This window comes from Atractosteus spatula, chromosome 8, assembly GCF_055471065.1.
Source record: "Atractosteus spatula isolate fAtrSpa1 chromosome 8, fAtrSpa1.hap1, whole genome shotgun sequence".
NCBI classification, from domain to species: domain Eukaryota; kingdom Metazoa; phylum Chordata; class Actinopteri; order Semionotiformes; family Lepisosteidae; genus Atractosteus; species Atractosteus spatula.
Window position 1 is genome coordinate 37,996,049 of NC_142713.1, and position 18,273 is coordinate 38,014,321.

Sequence of the window (18,273 nt, forward strand, 5' to 3'; positions counted from 1 at the left end):
CTGTCTTGGCTATGTTACAGAATAAATCCATCAGTACCAAGTGGTGTAAATGTGTAAAAGGGACACATCACACTGAAATACAAAATACCATTTCTAATGCTGTCAACATGCCCCAAGAGAATCAGTGTAAGTGTTAATGACATAACATTAAACATTATGCCCACACTATGAACAGCTCTCACAGGGAGCATGCTGAGCTCTGTTTAGTGTTCTTCAAAGCTCTGATAAAGCATCCTAGTGTGTTATGTAACTCAAAGGCTGATTAATCTTTTTGTCACACAAATGCTCAAGCTAACCAGCACGCTGAAAGCTTTAGAGCACATTTCAAGTCTGAATATAACTAGACCACAACTACAAGTATGTAAAGCAACAAGGAATCCATCCTGCTTGTGAGCTGATGCTACTCCTGGGGAATGAAAAGCAGTACCTTGGACTTAATGGTTTAGAAGTAGAGTGTCTGAGAAAAGGAGATCACAAAGTACAGTGAAAATGTAGGAGACACAAGGCAAAGACAGAACAGGAAAGACTGCAGGCGGAGATGTGCCAACACAGTGACCGACACTTCATTAGGACATGTGTACGCAAAACTTTGCATGTGATTGCCTAGATTAATAATTTTGCATGTAAACACAAAACCACATACTGTAAGGCAGGTAAGACTGCCTTATTAGTGTTATTAGTGCTGCTGTCCTGAAGTTGAAGTGAAATGCCTTGTTTTGTCCTCCAGCTGTAAATGCTGGACACTGTACAGTATTTGTAGAAAATCACAGAAGGGGTTAACACCCTTGCTTTTCACCATTTACCTGCAAAAAAATTAAACTGTAAGAGTTTGTTCATTTTGAACGATAAAAAATTGACTACATTGTTAAAGAAAGAAAAAAAACGTTCTGCTGCGCCCTGCTTGCCAAGGTTTTTTCTGTAGTTTGGGATATTGTGATTAACTGCCCACTCCCATTTGCCCACCTAAAGAATGATCAAATTATTAAACGAATCGTGGGTGAGTTTTTGATTCTGATAGCAGAGCATTTCCTGCAAGAAGGAGCTGACCCCAGTGTCCAAACACTGAAGAATACTCTGTAGCAAAAAGTGACATTCCACCAACTATTACCACTTACGGGGGGGGGGAGGACAGAGGAATATAGTTTAGCAAAATTCACATTTTTTGTCTTAAATCGTGTAATCTTTTTACATGTCTTAATTGACAATAATCTGAAACATCAAGTTCATTCCTTCCTGTTGCGTGTCACATGTTTCCAACAAGCACAGCCTGTTGTTCGACAGTCAGTTACACAACACATTGCATGTAACCAGAGCCGACCTGCTTCCTGATTATCAGTGCTACTGCCTCTCTCGCGTACTGCAACGAGCTGCAAGGAGGCTGGTACACTGGGAAAGTAGAAACAGATTGGTCTCAAAAAGTAAAATAAACAAATCGCACGACAGACGAGATGTTCTCAAACCATCTGATTTCTAAAACAAAATTCCTTAAAACAATTAAAGTAAATACTGTATTTTTCTAACAAATACAATATATTTCTGATCACTCTTAGAGTTCTTATAATTCTTAATAACTCTTAACTCCATCCATCAAGAACACTGAGCTAAGAACCTGGTTTCCACAATTAAAAAAAAAATTAAAAGTCATGAAAAAATGCTTGTTCTATATTTGTATTTATGTTTGCTTTTCAAAGCTTACATTTACATATTTTGCTTTATTCAAATAAAAAGGACTGTGGCATGATGAAAAAAATTTTTTATGGACTTTAAACTCTGTTGTTTTTTGCTTGCCATATAGGAAACCATGTTTGTCTTTCCTGCCATTACAGATAAAGTTATAAAGTGCCATTATACTGGGCAGACAGGCCAGAATTACTTCTATCAGTAACAGAGCCAATCAATATGGAAATCCATTCTATCACTTACATAATTAAAAGACACAGTGTCAGCATATCAATTTATGTATTTCTTTGCACTAAAAGTCTAATTGATACCCTCCTCTCAAGAAGAATTTAAAATAGTTAGGTAAAGCCTATTGTTTCCCTCCAAAACATGAAAACCATAACAATGTAAATTGTGTGTGTTCGATCTCCTGCATTGCCCTGGTTTTTAGGAGCCTGCTTCAAAGTGGCATTTGTTAGCAACAAGCGTTACGTAAGTGCAGATTTGCGCTATAAAGACAGCTCTTTGTCCTGTGTTTTCCACTTCAGTGTATGACTGTCCTACTTAAAATAATAAGGAAAAAATAGACTTTCTGCATCAAAGGAAGCAGGCAATATTTCGGCACACAAAATAATACATGGGCCTACTTAGCAGAAAAAAAAATCATGATTTTTTTTTCTACAAAAGACCTTTTTAGCGTTACACAAGGTCTGCCTCCATGTACTGTACAGTAGCTATGTGTTTTTCCACCGTGGACTTTCTTAAACATTCTTATTTACGAGTCTTGCGCTGTCAGCAAGACAGATCTATCCCGTCTTTATCTCATGACAGCCCAAGGAAAATATGTGCCCCTCACTTTCTTTCCCAAAGATAAGATAAGACCTTGCAACCTGAGAATATCATTAGAGCTGGACTGCTACCCCCCAGCAACTGGGGCCAAGAGCATTTAGGTCTGGGTGCTGCACAACAATGCCACTTAAGGAAAGCCTTCAAAAAGCCCTCCACAACACAGGCCTGCACAGCAGGAAGGTGAATCCTGAAAGCCTTTAGAATCCAGCTCCCAGTTTTTAAACCAGGGGCTGATGATGGTGGCTGGGGCAAATGACAGAGTGAGAGGGAATATTTAAATGAGCTGCTGCTGTTCATGAACTGCTGTTCTTCTTTCAAGCTTCTGTCTGTCTGTGAAAGCTTTAAAGACAACTTCTTATTAATAGGTCCAGTGGGTTCTTTGGAAAGCAGATAGAAAGAAATGTCTTTCTTGTGGTAGGACTAAAAGCAACGTCCACAATGTGTAGAAAGTGTGCAATCTCTTAAAATAATGTTTCCGTTTCCATACCAAAACAAAAGTGTTTTTTTTAAGAAAGATCAGTGCTTGCACACAAACACACACACACATCACGTCTTGGTATTGATGTCTGGTTAATTGCTCTTATACTAGAATGTTTAACTTAATTAATTTGACGGTGTCAGTTTTTTTAATTCAACATTCAGTATGAATAAAGAATGACATTCTTCTTTTTTGGTCTTGGCATGGTGCTGGTAGCCTTAGAAAAGATCATTTTTGAAGCACGACCTACACAAGAGGAGACTGGATGCGTCAGGATTAGCGTGCTGCACTTCTTGACACTTTGATCTTTGGCTTAATAAGAGGCTCATTTGAAAGCCTACTGATCACACATCCTCAACACTGATGCTCCTGTTGGCAAAAGAAAGAGCCAGGAAAGGGAATTAAAAGATCAACGTCACATTTGTTTTATCTCTCGCGCATGCAGCGATTCGGGAGACAGCAACATTAATAATGTGTCAAACGTGATAATCAGGAGAGCCATTGCCACCTGCATTTCTCATCCAAGCTGGAGCAAAAGCATGAGCGGAATAATAAAATCAAACTAATTTCAAAGCCATAACATTGCAGAATCTTCATCAAAACAAACAGGCCATTTATATTTGTCTTTGCATGTTCATCTACAACTCCTTGGCAAGGAATAGGAGTTGGAAAAAATTCAGCTGTGCAGACAAAGATAGACTGCATGGTAATTGAAGTCCTGCTGAAAAGCACAGACATGGGGTGTTGGTGGGGAGGGAGATCAAATTGGAAACACAGGCAATGCATTCGCATCTCAACAGCACCCGGAGAAACAGGAGCTTTCATTTCGATTTTAGATTTTTGTCTTGTAGTCGCCATCTTTCTCACAAACACTACTCATGGATTTATAGCTGAATGTCACACAGCAGTACTTCCTAAATGAAATACCACGAGATGGACAGAGTTCATTCGGAAGCGAACCTCAAAGTCAATGCATGTTTGTTCTTTACATGCTGGTGCCTCTAGTCAGAGTCCACCATTCACACCAAAGATGGATTTGTCAAGACAAAATTTACTTCAGGAAGTGTTATTTCACAGTGTTGCAGATGACAAGAAATATTCTTAATGCATTTTTTGAAAAAAAAATAATGCAGAAATTAAAGATGAGATACACCTGAGTCTTGGACATCCCAATTTTGTACCTCTTTGCATCATCACTTAGATTTGGTTGCTCTGGTATTTGTCCTGTAATCACATCTTAAACCTAACTAAGGTTCAGGGCTGCAAACACCAAAATCGATGAAACACCACCTTGTTAGACCATTCCTGGAGTTCCTCTGGTAGTCAACTAGAAGGACTTTGAAATCAAAGGCTCGTGCTCAGTGCTTAAATTAATAGAACTCAAGGTGCAGATTTTGCTTGCTGTCCCTCTTGTTCACTCTCTGTATTCCTGATCTATAGCTCTCTACAACACAAACTGAGTTGTAGGTTTATTTTTTTCAGTCCAACTTATTGTGGTGCACTGACACCCTGATAAAGAAACTGTACATTTTACACAAAGCATGTAGTCAGAGTCCACCTTTCACACCGAAGATGGATTTGTCAAGACAAGACAACAATTTGTTTATTTCAGGAAGTGTCATTTCACAGTGTTGCAAATGACGAGAAATATTTAAGGGGAAAAATAAGGGGAACACCACTGGTGCTTCAGGAACGCTTAAAAACCTTAAAAATCCACAACAGCATGGACAGCGCATTCACATGACATCAGCCAGCAGATTAACACAACTTCTCCTGCATCGAGTTTAATTTGATTTTTCAGAGAGGCACGACACATTGCATAATTTGTCAAAATACCTAAAAGTAATTCAAACCTGTGACATCTCCAAGACACCCCTGTCTATGCTCTTATTTGATACTGCCACACACACACATTATGAAACTGGCTGCAGAGTTAAGATGCTGTCCCAGCCTGCTTCTCCAGCATAACTAATGCCCAATTACAGGCAGGAGAAATCAAGAGCTGATGCAAGAAATCATTACTGAAACCTCGGCTATACTATCTCACTGGCGGTAGTTCCCACAGGTTCCAAGAACTCAAAGCAACAGAAGCTCCAAGTGTTCTTCTTTACTGTAGGCCACAAGAAAAACAAATTAATGGACTGACCACTTAGAGTGGGGGACTAATAAGTCGATTTTCCTATTTTTCTTTTATTCTGAACAATATAATTTCTCATCTTTTTTCATTTTAGCCATGAGGATATAATAATATGAGCAGTAATTTGAAGCACTTGTTCTATATTAAGTCTAAGATCCTGCATAATCATTAACCATTTTTTATTAAGAAACAATATTGTTTAAACATTACACATTGTTGTTAATGTTTAAAGTACTAGCCTTTTCCATCACTACAAGTGCTAGAAGACTGACAAACTGTAATACAGAAGTCTCCATAGATACTAAATCTAAGGACATTACCGAATTTCCCTGAATTGCCTCAAACGTCAGCATTCTAGTCCCTTAAAGTGCACAGTTTATGTAACACATAAAATTAAGATGACTGTTCCCTTTTTTCTGCTTTTCACAACTTCTAAAAACCAGGGTTTAATGTTTCAACTCACAGCACTTCCTTGTTAAAGATTCAACAGGAAGAAGATTACATCTTGCACAGTGGAGCCCCACTCTTCCCGCTATGACTCTGCTAAAATAATCCTAATACACAGAAGATCACAATGAGATATGAATATTCAGAATGGAACAAGATGCTCAGAAAATGGTCTGAAAAGGTTCAATGAAATATACATCACAAAAGCTCTTACATGGCTTAAAGCAATGGAGGGCTTTTTTGTAGTCAGTATTACATTAGTCATGGAAAACACAACGACTTAAAAAAATAATTAATTACTATACAATATAAGCATGTTATAACTGGTGCTCTCGCTTGTTTGTATGACAGGCTAGGTGTACAGTACTAAGACACAAATATAGTTTTTAACACAAAACAATCCTCCCCTTAGTGGTATTCAGCTCCAGGAGCCCTACAATACAGTCACAGAGTTACAATGGGACCTTCATGCAATGAGACTAATGGGTCATCAGCAGCACTCCAAGGCTCTGCTGTCACTCCACCAGCTCCATGGATCCCAGCTTTTGGAAGTCCCACACAGGGGCCTCCTGAGCAACTCTACATCTCTGACCTCATGCATTCAGAAACCCATAAGAAATATGTGCCTTTAACATAACAGCTGGAGCAGCTCAGACTGCTCACGGCCATCAGGTAACTGAAGGAATCGGATCCATCAGATGCACACTAGCAGAATATGCAGACACTGACAAACAATACATAAAGCCAAATGGAAAGAAATGAGAAGTTAAAGCAGTTTCAGCGAGGTTATGTCAAGTTCACAAAGGTTTACAAAACTTTTGCAAATGAAATGAGACTGAGGGTTAGTATCTTAAAGAAAGCAAAAGAAGGTTTAAAAGAAGGAAAAGTACTGATTTTGCTATTTGCTTTTCAGCACCAGTGAAGCCCCTCAGACACTTCCATTTCTGTTTGAGAAACCCCAAAGACTAAGCCAGCATTTTATTTCCACTGGAATTCATGCCTGTTGGTATTTGTAAGGTTATTCTTTATAGATCATGAAGTAGAGAAGACTTATCAGTTGTCATATCCATGTTCATCTATTCAAATTCTTTCTGCTCTGCCTATATTGCTGGTGTTATATTTGGTATGGCTTTACAGCATCAGTAAAGTCTCCTCTTAGATTTCTCATTGATTAATTGCCTAACTGAGTTCTGTACAGTGTCTGATTCTGTATTAAAAAAGAAATTTTCAAAACCAATAGTTTTGGAAAAAAACTTTAAAATGACTTTCAGATCCAACAGTGAAGAAACATGTACGAAGGGCAAATATACTGCTGACAAGCTGCATGATTTTTAGATGCATGCTGTATCCTGACACACACCAATATATCTCTATACTCTGATTTAGCCTTCAAGACATCACAGACATACTTAGTCCAGCATTCACTAAGGCAATAAACTGCACTGAACACACTTCCTTTCTGCTAAATCTATTGAATTTTACAAACTAAAGAATGGTGCAGCTAACACACAATACTAGAACTCCTTTGATAACACAATAAACTTTTTCTGAAGGTCTAATAGATATCTGAAAGAAGACCATTGCAGATTTCTTAAGGAACTATATTAGCATTAGGCTAAATGCAGCCTACATTCACTGGCATCAAGAGGTAAATTGCAAAAGTTATTTTCTTTAACTACTGGACCTTTAACATAGTGTACAACTCAAACTACACATACTGTACATTAGTTTAAGTTGCAGCATACCAAGAGACCAATACCCATTCCCATATAATTTCATAAGGAAAATAAGAAAAGGGCTTTGATGTAGAAAATTCTGACAAAGTCAGAAGGCAAATAATGAAGTCTGCCATTAACTGACACTTCAAACAAGTACAAAGGGTGACTTTGGCAAGCTTTCATTTGCATGGATGAGTAATCAGTTTTGGACAGCCATATGAATTCCGCCCGACATGTTCTGATGGCAGCTGTGCTTGCACTGATTGAAAGCTACTGTACACATCTCCATATTTGTGATCAACATCACACTCATGAATGCTGATGAAAATGTAAATGTTGTCACACGCAGAAAACTAATTTCCTATGTAGCTAATTACTCTGGGCACACCTACCCTACCATTAGAAATCTAAGGCCTAGACAAAACAAAAAATCTCATACAAAACCCTCTTTAAGAAAATACCCTTTAAGACACTCCCTCCAGGGTATAAATGGAATACTACCACTCCAAATTGTATTTTTACTTATTTCTGGTTTTAAGACTCTAAGCCAAAGAGTACCTCCAAGACTGAAATGCACTGGAACAGCTGAAACACCTCTTGCTCATTTTTAGTTACTATTACTACAAAATGTATGTTTAACAATGTTCTTTCAAAACCCTACTGAAGGGACATTTCGAATGAAACTACGCATAAATATAGTCTCCACAGGAAACATCAGGTGTGAAAAAAATTCCTAGTATAACTAAAGAGCTTTTTATTTCCATTAAGAGATAAAATCAGGGCACAATTACACAGTACAGTTAAAAATGTAAAAAACAGCATGATGCTTTTATTGCGTTCAGTAGCAGTGGGTGAGTAGTACCAGAGAAAGTAGTATTACAGTTTGTTGCATTTGAGGGCGTATTATGAGGACAGTAGGGTCTCGATAGTTGCAGAGAACTGTCGCAAACAGACACATTTGCATAAAACCAAGTCAATCCCTATACAGTATGTCACATAATGTACTAGAGTGTTTAGTATTCATGGCTGAAAAACTTACAGTAAGTACTCCATCCCTTATATGAAAATTAAGTTCTAATGCACTGGATTTCAGTTAATTAAAATAACATTGATCAACTAAAACAATAGAAATCTCAAACTTATAGTGATCAGTTGAAATAAATAACATGAATGCCTCCTCTGTGTCCACCAGATGCCTACACTTTCTCTCTCTGTCTCCATGATTAGCACACCCCACTGTAATGAAACAGGCAATAAAACTGTCAGTGAGCCTGGACCTTTCTTTTAATAATCAAAATAAATCCATAATCTCAATCCTCAGAAGTTCTTCAGTCATAACTCTCACTCCTATTAGATCCTCACTGACACTGAGACTGCAAGCCTGTCTGCTGATAGCAAAGCACAGGACCCAAAAGACTACACCTGTGCCATTTAGACCCTCAACATTTATTTCTGAGCTCTCACTCACGGCATAGACACAAACCTCAAGCCCTTCTCCACCTGGCAGCTAATATTCACCTGATTACTGATCCCAGAGAGTGGCCAACCAACCACAGCGCCAATCAAATATGCTCTTTTGCACCTATGCAATTTCTTTCCCACTGGATACCAATCAATCAATTAAGCCAGGTATGTTCAATTTCCACTCCAATCAGTGGCTTTAAAACTAAGCCCCTACTTTCATCATGATGACCTTGAAAATAAACCAGTCTGATTCACACGGAGGAGGATGCCGATTAGCACTGCTGCCACACACTGTAGCTCTTGGGACCTGGGTTCAGCTCTGGATTGGGAAGACTTCCATGTGGAGTTTGCCTGTTTCCAAGCAAAGGGCGTCTAGTTTCTATCAATGTCTACAGCTACAAAATAAGTCATTACCAGTTTGTCTTAATGAATACAATAGTATTTTCGGAACAACAGGTATTGTAGTTGAAGCATGTATCTAAAACCTTTTCACTTCTCAGCTAACTGCTTTATGTTCCTCCAAAGCCTTCTTGATCTCTTACACCTCAGCAGGGCCGTTGGTATTTATCACAGAGCAGCACTTCCTGTTGTAACTGCACATTGCACTGGGAGATAAAATGATGAACAAAAAAGACAAAGCGATGCAGAAAAAGATAAAGAATACAATAGAAACAGCTTGAAATAATGTAATTTATACCTTTTTCAACACAAATTGCACCAGCACTACCCCTTTAAGTCTTTTATTATACATTCAATGATGCTTATCCTGCCTTCGGTCATAAGAGACTAAGGACTAGCCTTGATTCTTCAGATTCTGCAACACGTGTCTGCTTAATCTAAAATCCAAGTACAAAGGACAAATTTCTTGGGCACACAGCTTATCAGAAATACGTTTTGATAAAACTAAAGGTTGCCAACCTATTTGATGTTTGGTAAGAAATCTCTGAAACTGGTCTAATGTTGAAATACAATGCACCATATACAGTATGTATATATACTATATTGAATTCCTTTGAACCAAACTATTTCTCTGCAATTTCCTTCAAGCTTACTCTATAGCCTCATTTTACTGTAGACCAGAAACACATCTGCAGTCTCTCTGCCACGGTCAAGGAACTGAGCGCTTACATTCCCCCATTAGTTTCAGTGCAAGAGCACAGATTTCAGGGGGTATTTTTAGTGGAGGTGTATTGAAAGTAGGAGAACAAAGATGAGCACAGTATTCATATCTGGTAATTGTACAACAAATATTTCTATTTAAAATTAAATTTCTATTTTGCTTCCCTGAAAAGGCTGTGTGGAAGGCATATCAATTGTGCATCCTTTTCTGCTTAATTCCTGAAAGTGTGGAGCATTTTCAGAATGTGCACTGCAGAAAATCTCTGTTTATAATTTATTCAATATTTCCATATAATGTGACAGAATAATGGTTCTTTGTTTGTAGTATGTGAAATAAAATCATTAACTGCTGTCCGAATTAATGTTATTAAAATAACTGTCAAACCACTATACACTCAGACCTTATTGCTACTATAATATTTTATCTTAACTGGGTTTAGTTGTCACTAGTATAAGAAGTATATAAGAAATTGTGAAACTGTTTACATTTAAGCAAATTGCTATTTTAGGAGGATATATTTTCGCCAAGACATTTTGCATTGAAAGTTTTTGGGTGCAGTAGATTGTCTAAAAAAAGACATTACTACTGACTGAAACTCAGCAAGAAGTAGACTTAGTTCATGAGAACAACAGTAACCTCAATCATTACCGTGCTGCACTTGTATATGTGTCATTATTTCTGTAAAAGCTTGGTAGTGTGTCTGTTAAGGAGGTGCTATGCTAATGCAAGGCCTGTTTCACTTATTTGTTTCTAATTCCTGATAAAGAATCACAGTTACAACCGCACTGTTGCTCTATATTATATATTAATTACTCAATCAATTGATTCCTCGGTGCTAGGGTCCAGAAATCTAATATAAAACAGGTATCAGTTTTAGAATAGTACCAGTATTTCTACTGCCTTTCATTTATACAGTATGTCACGCATTTCATACAGATTTTTGGTGCTAACATTCACAACTCAGAATTTTGAAACATCAGTTTAGCTTGCTTCTGCAAAAACCTTACCATAACAGCATCTTGTACTGTATTTTTTTACCCTTCGAGTTGTCACCTCACTCCTTAAAAAGTCACATTCTCCCTCAAAAACGTTTGCTAAAGTTAGAAGAATAAAAGCCTAAACTTAGCAAATGCACGAACCTGCTTTGCTCGTTTTTCTTACAATTTAATTCATATTTGTTTCATACTGCAGCACTTACACCCCACTCAGATGTTTTTTTTTCCTTGAACAAATGTAAAAGCTTAACCCATGACACTTTGCAATACAAGTGTAGATTTCTGAAATAATTAATGTGATCATTAAATTCATATCTCAATAATGTTTTCTTTCTTTAAAGAAGATTTCACCCTTTTCTGGCAAGGTAACAGGTTTTCAAGAAATCTATTGCAATCCAAACCCACCCAGCTGACAGACAGAACACAACAGAAATTTTGAGGTAATAACAATAATTTTACCATCATGACTAGATATTAGGGCAGCATGATGGTGCAGTCGTTAGCACTGCTGCCCCACAGTGCTAAGGCCCTGGGTTCAATTCAGACCCGGGGTCCTATCTGTGTGGAGTCTGTATGTTCTCCCTGTGTTCATGTGGGTTTTCACCGGGTGCTCCAGTTTCCTCCTACAGTCCAAAGACATACTGGTAGGTTAACTGGCTTCTGGGTGTGAGTTTGTGTGTGTTTGTGTGTCCTGTCCAGGGTGTACCCTGCCTTGCGCCCATTGCTTGCCAGGATAGCCTCCTGATCCCCTGTGACCATGAACTGGATAAAGAGGTTAGAAAATGGATGGATGAACTAAACAGAAGAAAGCTCAGCTCAACTGTCAACATCTCGTGAAATTTCAACATTTTCTCACACTTCCAGACTGGGATGTTTTACAGGGATCCCTTGGACAAAGTTGTAAGGGCTTGTAGGAGTCCAGACCGCCTGGTTGTGGACTGCTGTTTTAGAGTATTACAATGGCTTTTTGTTTTCTTTTTCTTTTATTTTCCACTTTTTTTCTGTCATCATCCTTTGTTTTCAAGTTAAAGTAACATTAAAACAAGCCCCGGGATATCAGAAAACCCTAAAACACATTTCAACTTGCATTTACTTACTGTGAATATGCTTATAAAACACCAGACAATATATTAAAATGAGTACTGAAGAATGTAGCCAGCTATCTAACATCACAACACACTTGAACTTCACTTTAAATCCCTACAGCACACGTGTAGCAAATGCACTGCCGGGCATGTCGCTTTTGTAGTTCCTTTTAAATTTTCACTGTCCCAGACATCAACCCAGAACTAATTTCGATGAACTCCTAACTAGAAATAAAACATTTGGGCATTCTCTCTTGAATATTTTTGAATGTTCAATTGCTGTTTCTTGTTTGTTTAGATTTATTGTGTTTGTCAGTAAAGCGCAGTTTCTTTCAAACCATTTCGTTTTGTATAGGGACTTTGAGTAACCATTCGCCTTTTAACTTTCATGCCTGTTACTTTCTTGAAATAACTTCCACTTCACTTACATGTACAAGTAATTTTAAAAGCGCTATTTGTGCTGATGCCTTGTTAAAACTAGAGTTTTGAAGTTCATAAGAAAAAGAGCGCAGCAATCGCACATTTTGACACCTTTGGTTAAATTGCACTTAGTTATATTTGTTTTAAAAGGAAATCACGAATATACCACTGAGGCATTACTTTTCCTTGTACAGTTCTAAAAGCTCTCTCGATGAAATCTTGCAATCCAATTTCGGTCACCTTACGAACTAGTAAGAAATGTAAAAGCACGCTCCGCTGATGACTATTTTCACTGAATTCATTTTAATTCTCCGTTTAAACGTTAAAAATCTGTTCCAGTGTTTAACGGACCACTGTGAAAACTGTTTTTCATTTCTGTAAACACGCAGATATGCACTGGCTTCAAAACGAAATACCTCCGGTTCCACTGCAGGCATACAAATGCAAAATTCCAAATTTTAAGGTAATTAACCTCAAGGTTTCTGTTTACGTTTCCCTTTAAAGAAAGTGTCACTGTCGGCAAACATTAAGTTCAGCAGGACTGGGACGACAAATGTCTCATTTCCCGAGGCCTACCTAAATACACTGCAAAGCCGAGTTCCTGCTATCCAAAAGCTCATACCTTCTCTGTATTTCTTGCGTAACTTCCTATGGACGTTCTTGACCACTCCGGACAATTTCTCCTGTTCCAGTTTCTTTCTTTGACCCTCTCCAGATGTAACTGCGCGGACCTGTCCGGGTTCGGTCTCTTTTTCTTCAAGCCCAGCATTGTCCTGGGGGTCCATACTAGCACACAGCTCCTCCTTCAGTCACCGGCACGCCGGGTCGCAGGCAGGCAGAGCGCAAACTGATTGCGTCTTCCTGACTCACAAGGCACGACTGACAGCCAGACACCCAATCGGAGACGCGTTGCGAGAAGGCAGCTGTAGAGGTCGACGGCTGGTTCACAGCAATTTCAGAGCATCAATAGCGCATGCAAAACCAAAAACAAATTCTTAACGACTTTTTAGGGGTTGTCATCTTAATAAGTTTATTTCATAAACTTCACAGTCGTGATTCTATTAATTTTAGATCTTAGATAGCGTGACGTTACAGTATATTTTCCCTTTTCATTGACTTGCACCACATTCATTATAAATTGAAACCTGCATTTGAAAAGAGTAAATTGAAAACCTTATAACTTAACAATATTGTTTTGCAGATTATTTAAACTGTTCTTGGGAGTGCTGCATAATACACTTAGAAATCAGTAGTGTCACCCGCCTATAAGCACTGTACGAGAGTGACAGTTCCTCTAACAGCGGTAATAAAAATACAGCTTTTATTTAGTGGAATTAGACATTTTAATAGCACTTGGATGGCCATAATAATGCAACCTTGCAGAAGACCTCTGGTGTATAAGCATACAGTAAAGCTCTCTTTACTGACGCTAGTGCCTCCTTTAAACGGGCGCCTCTGCACGCTGCATCCGATCTGTCAGACGACTAGTATCACGCATCAAACGAGTACACAATATGCATCTCCAACAGTACCTGGTACACTGAGTCGGAGGGTCTGCAGTGTGGGAATCAGAACTTCCACTGGATCCGATTTGATGCGCGCTGCTAATGAGATTGACCCCGATCTTCATTCTAGCAGTTCTGTCTGTGTTCAACATGTTGCTGGTGTGACCCATTTCAGCTAAACATTGAGAAAAGAGAATAAAGCGAACAAAGAACACAATGACACTGAAAAAAACATACAGCATATCGCACGTCATTGCTGTGGAGGTAGCAGTTGACGTTACGTGTTGTGATGTAGACTATACCAAAATTAACAGCATTCTATGGATGAATATTTTTTAGAAAAAAAAAGGTACACAGATTTTGGGTATTGATTAAATGATTTAGAGATCACTGTGATTAATTCATAATTTGTGACTAACCGTGATACACTTAAGTGAGTTTAACTGTTACGTAAACACTAAATCACCTCTTTAGAGAGAGGAGTGCAACAAGGTAAATTTACAAGCTGAAAATGCAGAAAATTTTAAAAAAGAAAAACATAAAACATACAATAAAAGAACAAGTAGGCCTCGATTATCAAGAGAGCAATGCTTTAGTGCCATTGGACTTCCTCTGAGCACTGTCATCCACTGTCCATGGTGTTATATCAGCTAGCAATTTCTTACCAGGCAAGACATTGCAGCTACACACAGTCCAGCAATGATAGGCCACCATCTGGGAGAACACAATTACAGCAGCTCTCCAAGATCATTGGGGAGGTCATAGTCTGACTGTGAACTGTGAGCAGGATGTCTAGTTGCTGCAGAGCTCAACGTCTCATGATTTATGGCCACCTGACAGCACAGCAAAGAACTGGGATCTCACCTTCTGCGTCTCCTGTGGACTCGTCCTGCCATAACCACATTCCAGTGGGTTACCGTGTATCCTCGTGCTGTTGTGAAACAGTGACTTTCTTGTGAAATGCGAACATGACACTTACAGTATGTTACCCAGCTTGCCAGACTTGAGCCCCTCGAATACCTTTGGGATGAGTTAGAATGACATGTGGCATCTAGGGCTCAGAATAGCGAACAGACACATGCTTGTCCAGGGTCTACATGAGGAATGGAACAGATACCCACAAGACAACATAGTCATTCAGGCATCCATGTAACCTATATAGTATTGCAGATGTACAGCTTGTTCTTGTCATGTTTATTCAGCAGCTACAGTATATCACCCTGCAACTCACAACTGGCAACCCACTAAAGCTAAGTAGGTGTGAGCCTGGCCAGTACCTGGATAGGAGACCTCCTGGGAAAGCTAAGGTTGCTGCTGGAAGAGGTCTTAGTGGGACCAATAGGGGTGGCTCACCCTGTGGGCTTTTTGGGTCCTAATGCCCCAGTATAATGACAGGGACACTATACTATAAAAAGGCACCATCCTTTGGATGAGATGTAAAACTGAGGTCCTGACTTACTGTGGTCATTAAAATTCCCAGAGCATTCTTGAAAAGAATAGGGGTGTTACCCCAGCATCCTTGCCAAATTTCCCATTGGCCTTTACCAATCATAGCCTCCTAATAATCCCCGTCTATGAATTGACTTAATTAATTTGTTCTTTCTACACTGATAGCTGATGTGTGGTGAGCGTATTGGTGCACTATAGCTGCCGTCCCATCATCCAGGTGGGGCTGCACATTGGTGGTGATGGAGGGGAGTCCCCATTACTGGTAAAGTGCTTTGAGTGGATTGTCCAGAAAAGTGCTGTAAAAGTGTAAGGAATGATTATACATTCAATTATTAAAGTTATTTATCATAATTAATTTAGCTATATAATGTCTTTACAAAATGTTGGTGAACCTGCCATAAAATGATTTTGTACTTTCCTAATATTAACTTTGTGAATGTGTTGCTGTTACACGCATTATTTCATTCATTATATCTAAATGTAATGGCAGGGAAACCAAGAACAGCCAGGGAACCAGGGAAGTTAAAAACTGGAAGTGTTTTTGCTATGACAAATGAAATGAATGTATTTGTGTAGTGTTAAGTTCAAATATTTAAAACAATTGTAGAGGTATTCATGTTTCAATTTCTATTTTATTCTAAACATATATTTAGAAACTTATCACGGCCTTTCTTCAGTTACCATTTGTTATTGTGTTATTATAAGTCCATTCTTTTATCATATTCTGAATAATAGTCATGTGGATATAATGCATCCAAAGAGCTATTATCTTGATGGATGACATTTTCAGATGACTGACGATTAATGATGGCTAGGGTCTGCTAAGTTCATTAAGATTGGGACTTCTGCCCGTCTTCTCTTCTGGGCTTTTCGTCTGGGCAGACAAGGCAGATTGTCCATTCATGTGATGCACCCACATTAGTGATGAAGCAAATCATACATCCCTGCACAGAATGTTCCACTTAGAAAGCCCCCCACCCTCACAAAAAACAGATTTGTCAGAGGACATGGAGCTGATACTGCAGGTCCTTCACTGGAGAAGATGAAAAACTAAGTGACAACATCTTGTCCTAATAATACCATCCCATTGTATCAACATAAAATATCATAACAATATACTGAATATTTTACTTACATTTTAAATCCATTAATTCAGTGTTTAGAGGTATAAAAAATCATGGATTATGTCATCAAAGTCTTTAAAGATAAGACATTCACATGCCTTTTATGCAGTGAAGACCACAGTTCAGTTCATACCCTTGTCATGTCTTCATAAACTCCCCTTCACAGTTTATAGCTGGTAGGGTCAGAAAACCTCTGAGAGTGATGAACACATCAGGAAATGTTAATTGAAAGCCATTTTGCAATACAACTTGCAGCTGCCTGGTTTATGATTTTTCAGGTTTTTCCTGTACAAAGAATCTTAACTGTATGGATTCTTCAGAGGAGTTTTGTTCTGAGTCACTGTGGTAAACTGCAGAAAACTAAGAGGCGTGCTTGTGATTGTCAGTGATGTCCAAGTTGTTTTCCAATAGTACTCGAAAGCATTTCTGCAGCACTCAATGTGCAGCTAATCTCCTTTTACTCTTTGCATTTACAGATAGCTGCCTTCCACCCCCCACCCCCCGTACTGGTCTTCTAGACTGACATCTCTTTATCTTCCTTTTTCCTACACACTACCCACTCTCACATTTTCTTACTTTTGTTTTCCACCCCCCTTCTCTTTCACTTATGTCTCTGTTCTCGCCCTCTCGCCTCCACACACCTGAAAAAGGCCTGATAAACATATCTTTTCACTATTCGAGCATTAAATTAACTCTTTAACGTGTTCTGGAAGCTCATTGCCTGAATCGTAATGGAAGCTGTCTGCATTCTACCAATCACACCAAAGTCATTTGCTTGTTGTAGCACGTGTCTTTCACATTTCACAGAATATAATATCCCAGTCCAGTCCATAAGCAATGTAAATAAGTTGTTGTGTAAAGTTTAATTAAGCTTTTCATAGGTACTGAAAAACAGAGGTTACATCTACTGTATATGTTATACTGTAGCTATTGATACCTGAGTTATAATATGGTACTCCAAGCAGTTACAGTCCTTTGTTTATAGTCAAGAGTGGGAGTAATGAACTAATAACACAAATAGGTCTAGAAAGTACTTCATTATTACAAGAAACAACATTTCAGTTACAATAATATCATTTAAAAAAGAGAAAAAAATTTGGGAAAGCAAAACACAAAATCACATTCAAACCTAATTAGATGATTCTGCATTATTGTGATAGTGATGGGTCTAGTATGTAAAAAGATTTGACCTTTGTTAAAAAAGATTTGTCCTGGTGCCCCAGGTGTCCAGGCCCCCTGTGTTTTAATCCGCCACTAACCGAGACAATAATGGGAACCGTCTAGACGATGAAAGGGATATATTAAATAAGTATTTCACTCAAGTGTTCACAAAGGAAGGAATCAGGCAGCAAAAGGCCATAATTCTGTCATAAATAGTATTAGTGAAGAAGAAGCACAAGTCTTTTGGGTACTAGGAGCACTCATGATTCATACATTTGCTGGTATCCCACCAATTGTACCTAAGAAAACACAAGAAGTTATTCTCAAGCTATTGACACAACTCGTTGAACAGTCTCTCAAGACAGGAGGAAAAGGTGACAAAACTGGACCAAGTTATTATAGATTTGGGGTCTACAACCCTGGTTCTGGAGAGCCATAGTCAAGTTTCTAAAACCCACACACAATTTAACATCAGACAGACATAATTTAGAGATTTGTTATGGAAAAATTAATTAGAACTAAACTATAGGGTTACCTAGAAGTAAATAAGGTGTTATGAGATATATAAATATAGCTAAATTAGGTCTTCCTTAAATAATATGTTCACAAGGAGTAACAACAACTAAGAATTAAGTGTATTTGTCACAGTGAATTTAACTTAA

The 18,273-nt window shown here is 38.4% G+C and overlaps 1 protein-coding gene across 1 annotated transcript in view; it reads right to left on the reverse strand.

Annotated features, from left to right (window-relative positions):
* samtor (S-adenosylmethionine sensor upstream of mTORC1) overlaps window positions 1-13,201 on the reverse strand; it is a 70,554-nt gene extending 57,353 nt beyond the window's left edge. Inside the window, exon 1 of the mRNA XM_088923919.1 lies at window positions 12,995-13,201. Coding sequence (XP_088780045.1) covers window positions 12,995-13,157 — 163 coding nt within the window. The 5' untranslated portion in view covers window positions 13,158-13,201. The remainder of the gene's footprint in view (window positions 1-12,994) is intronic.
* Window positions 13,202-18,273: the final 5,072 nt, after the last annotated feature.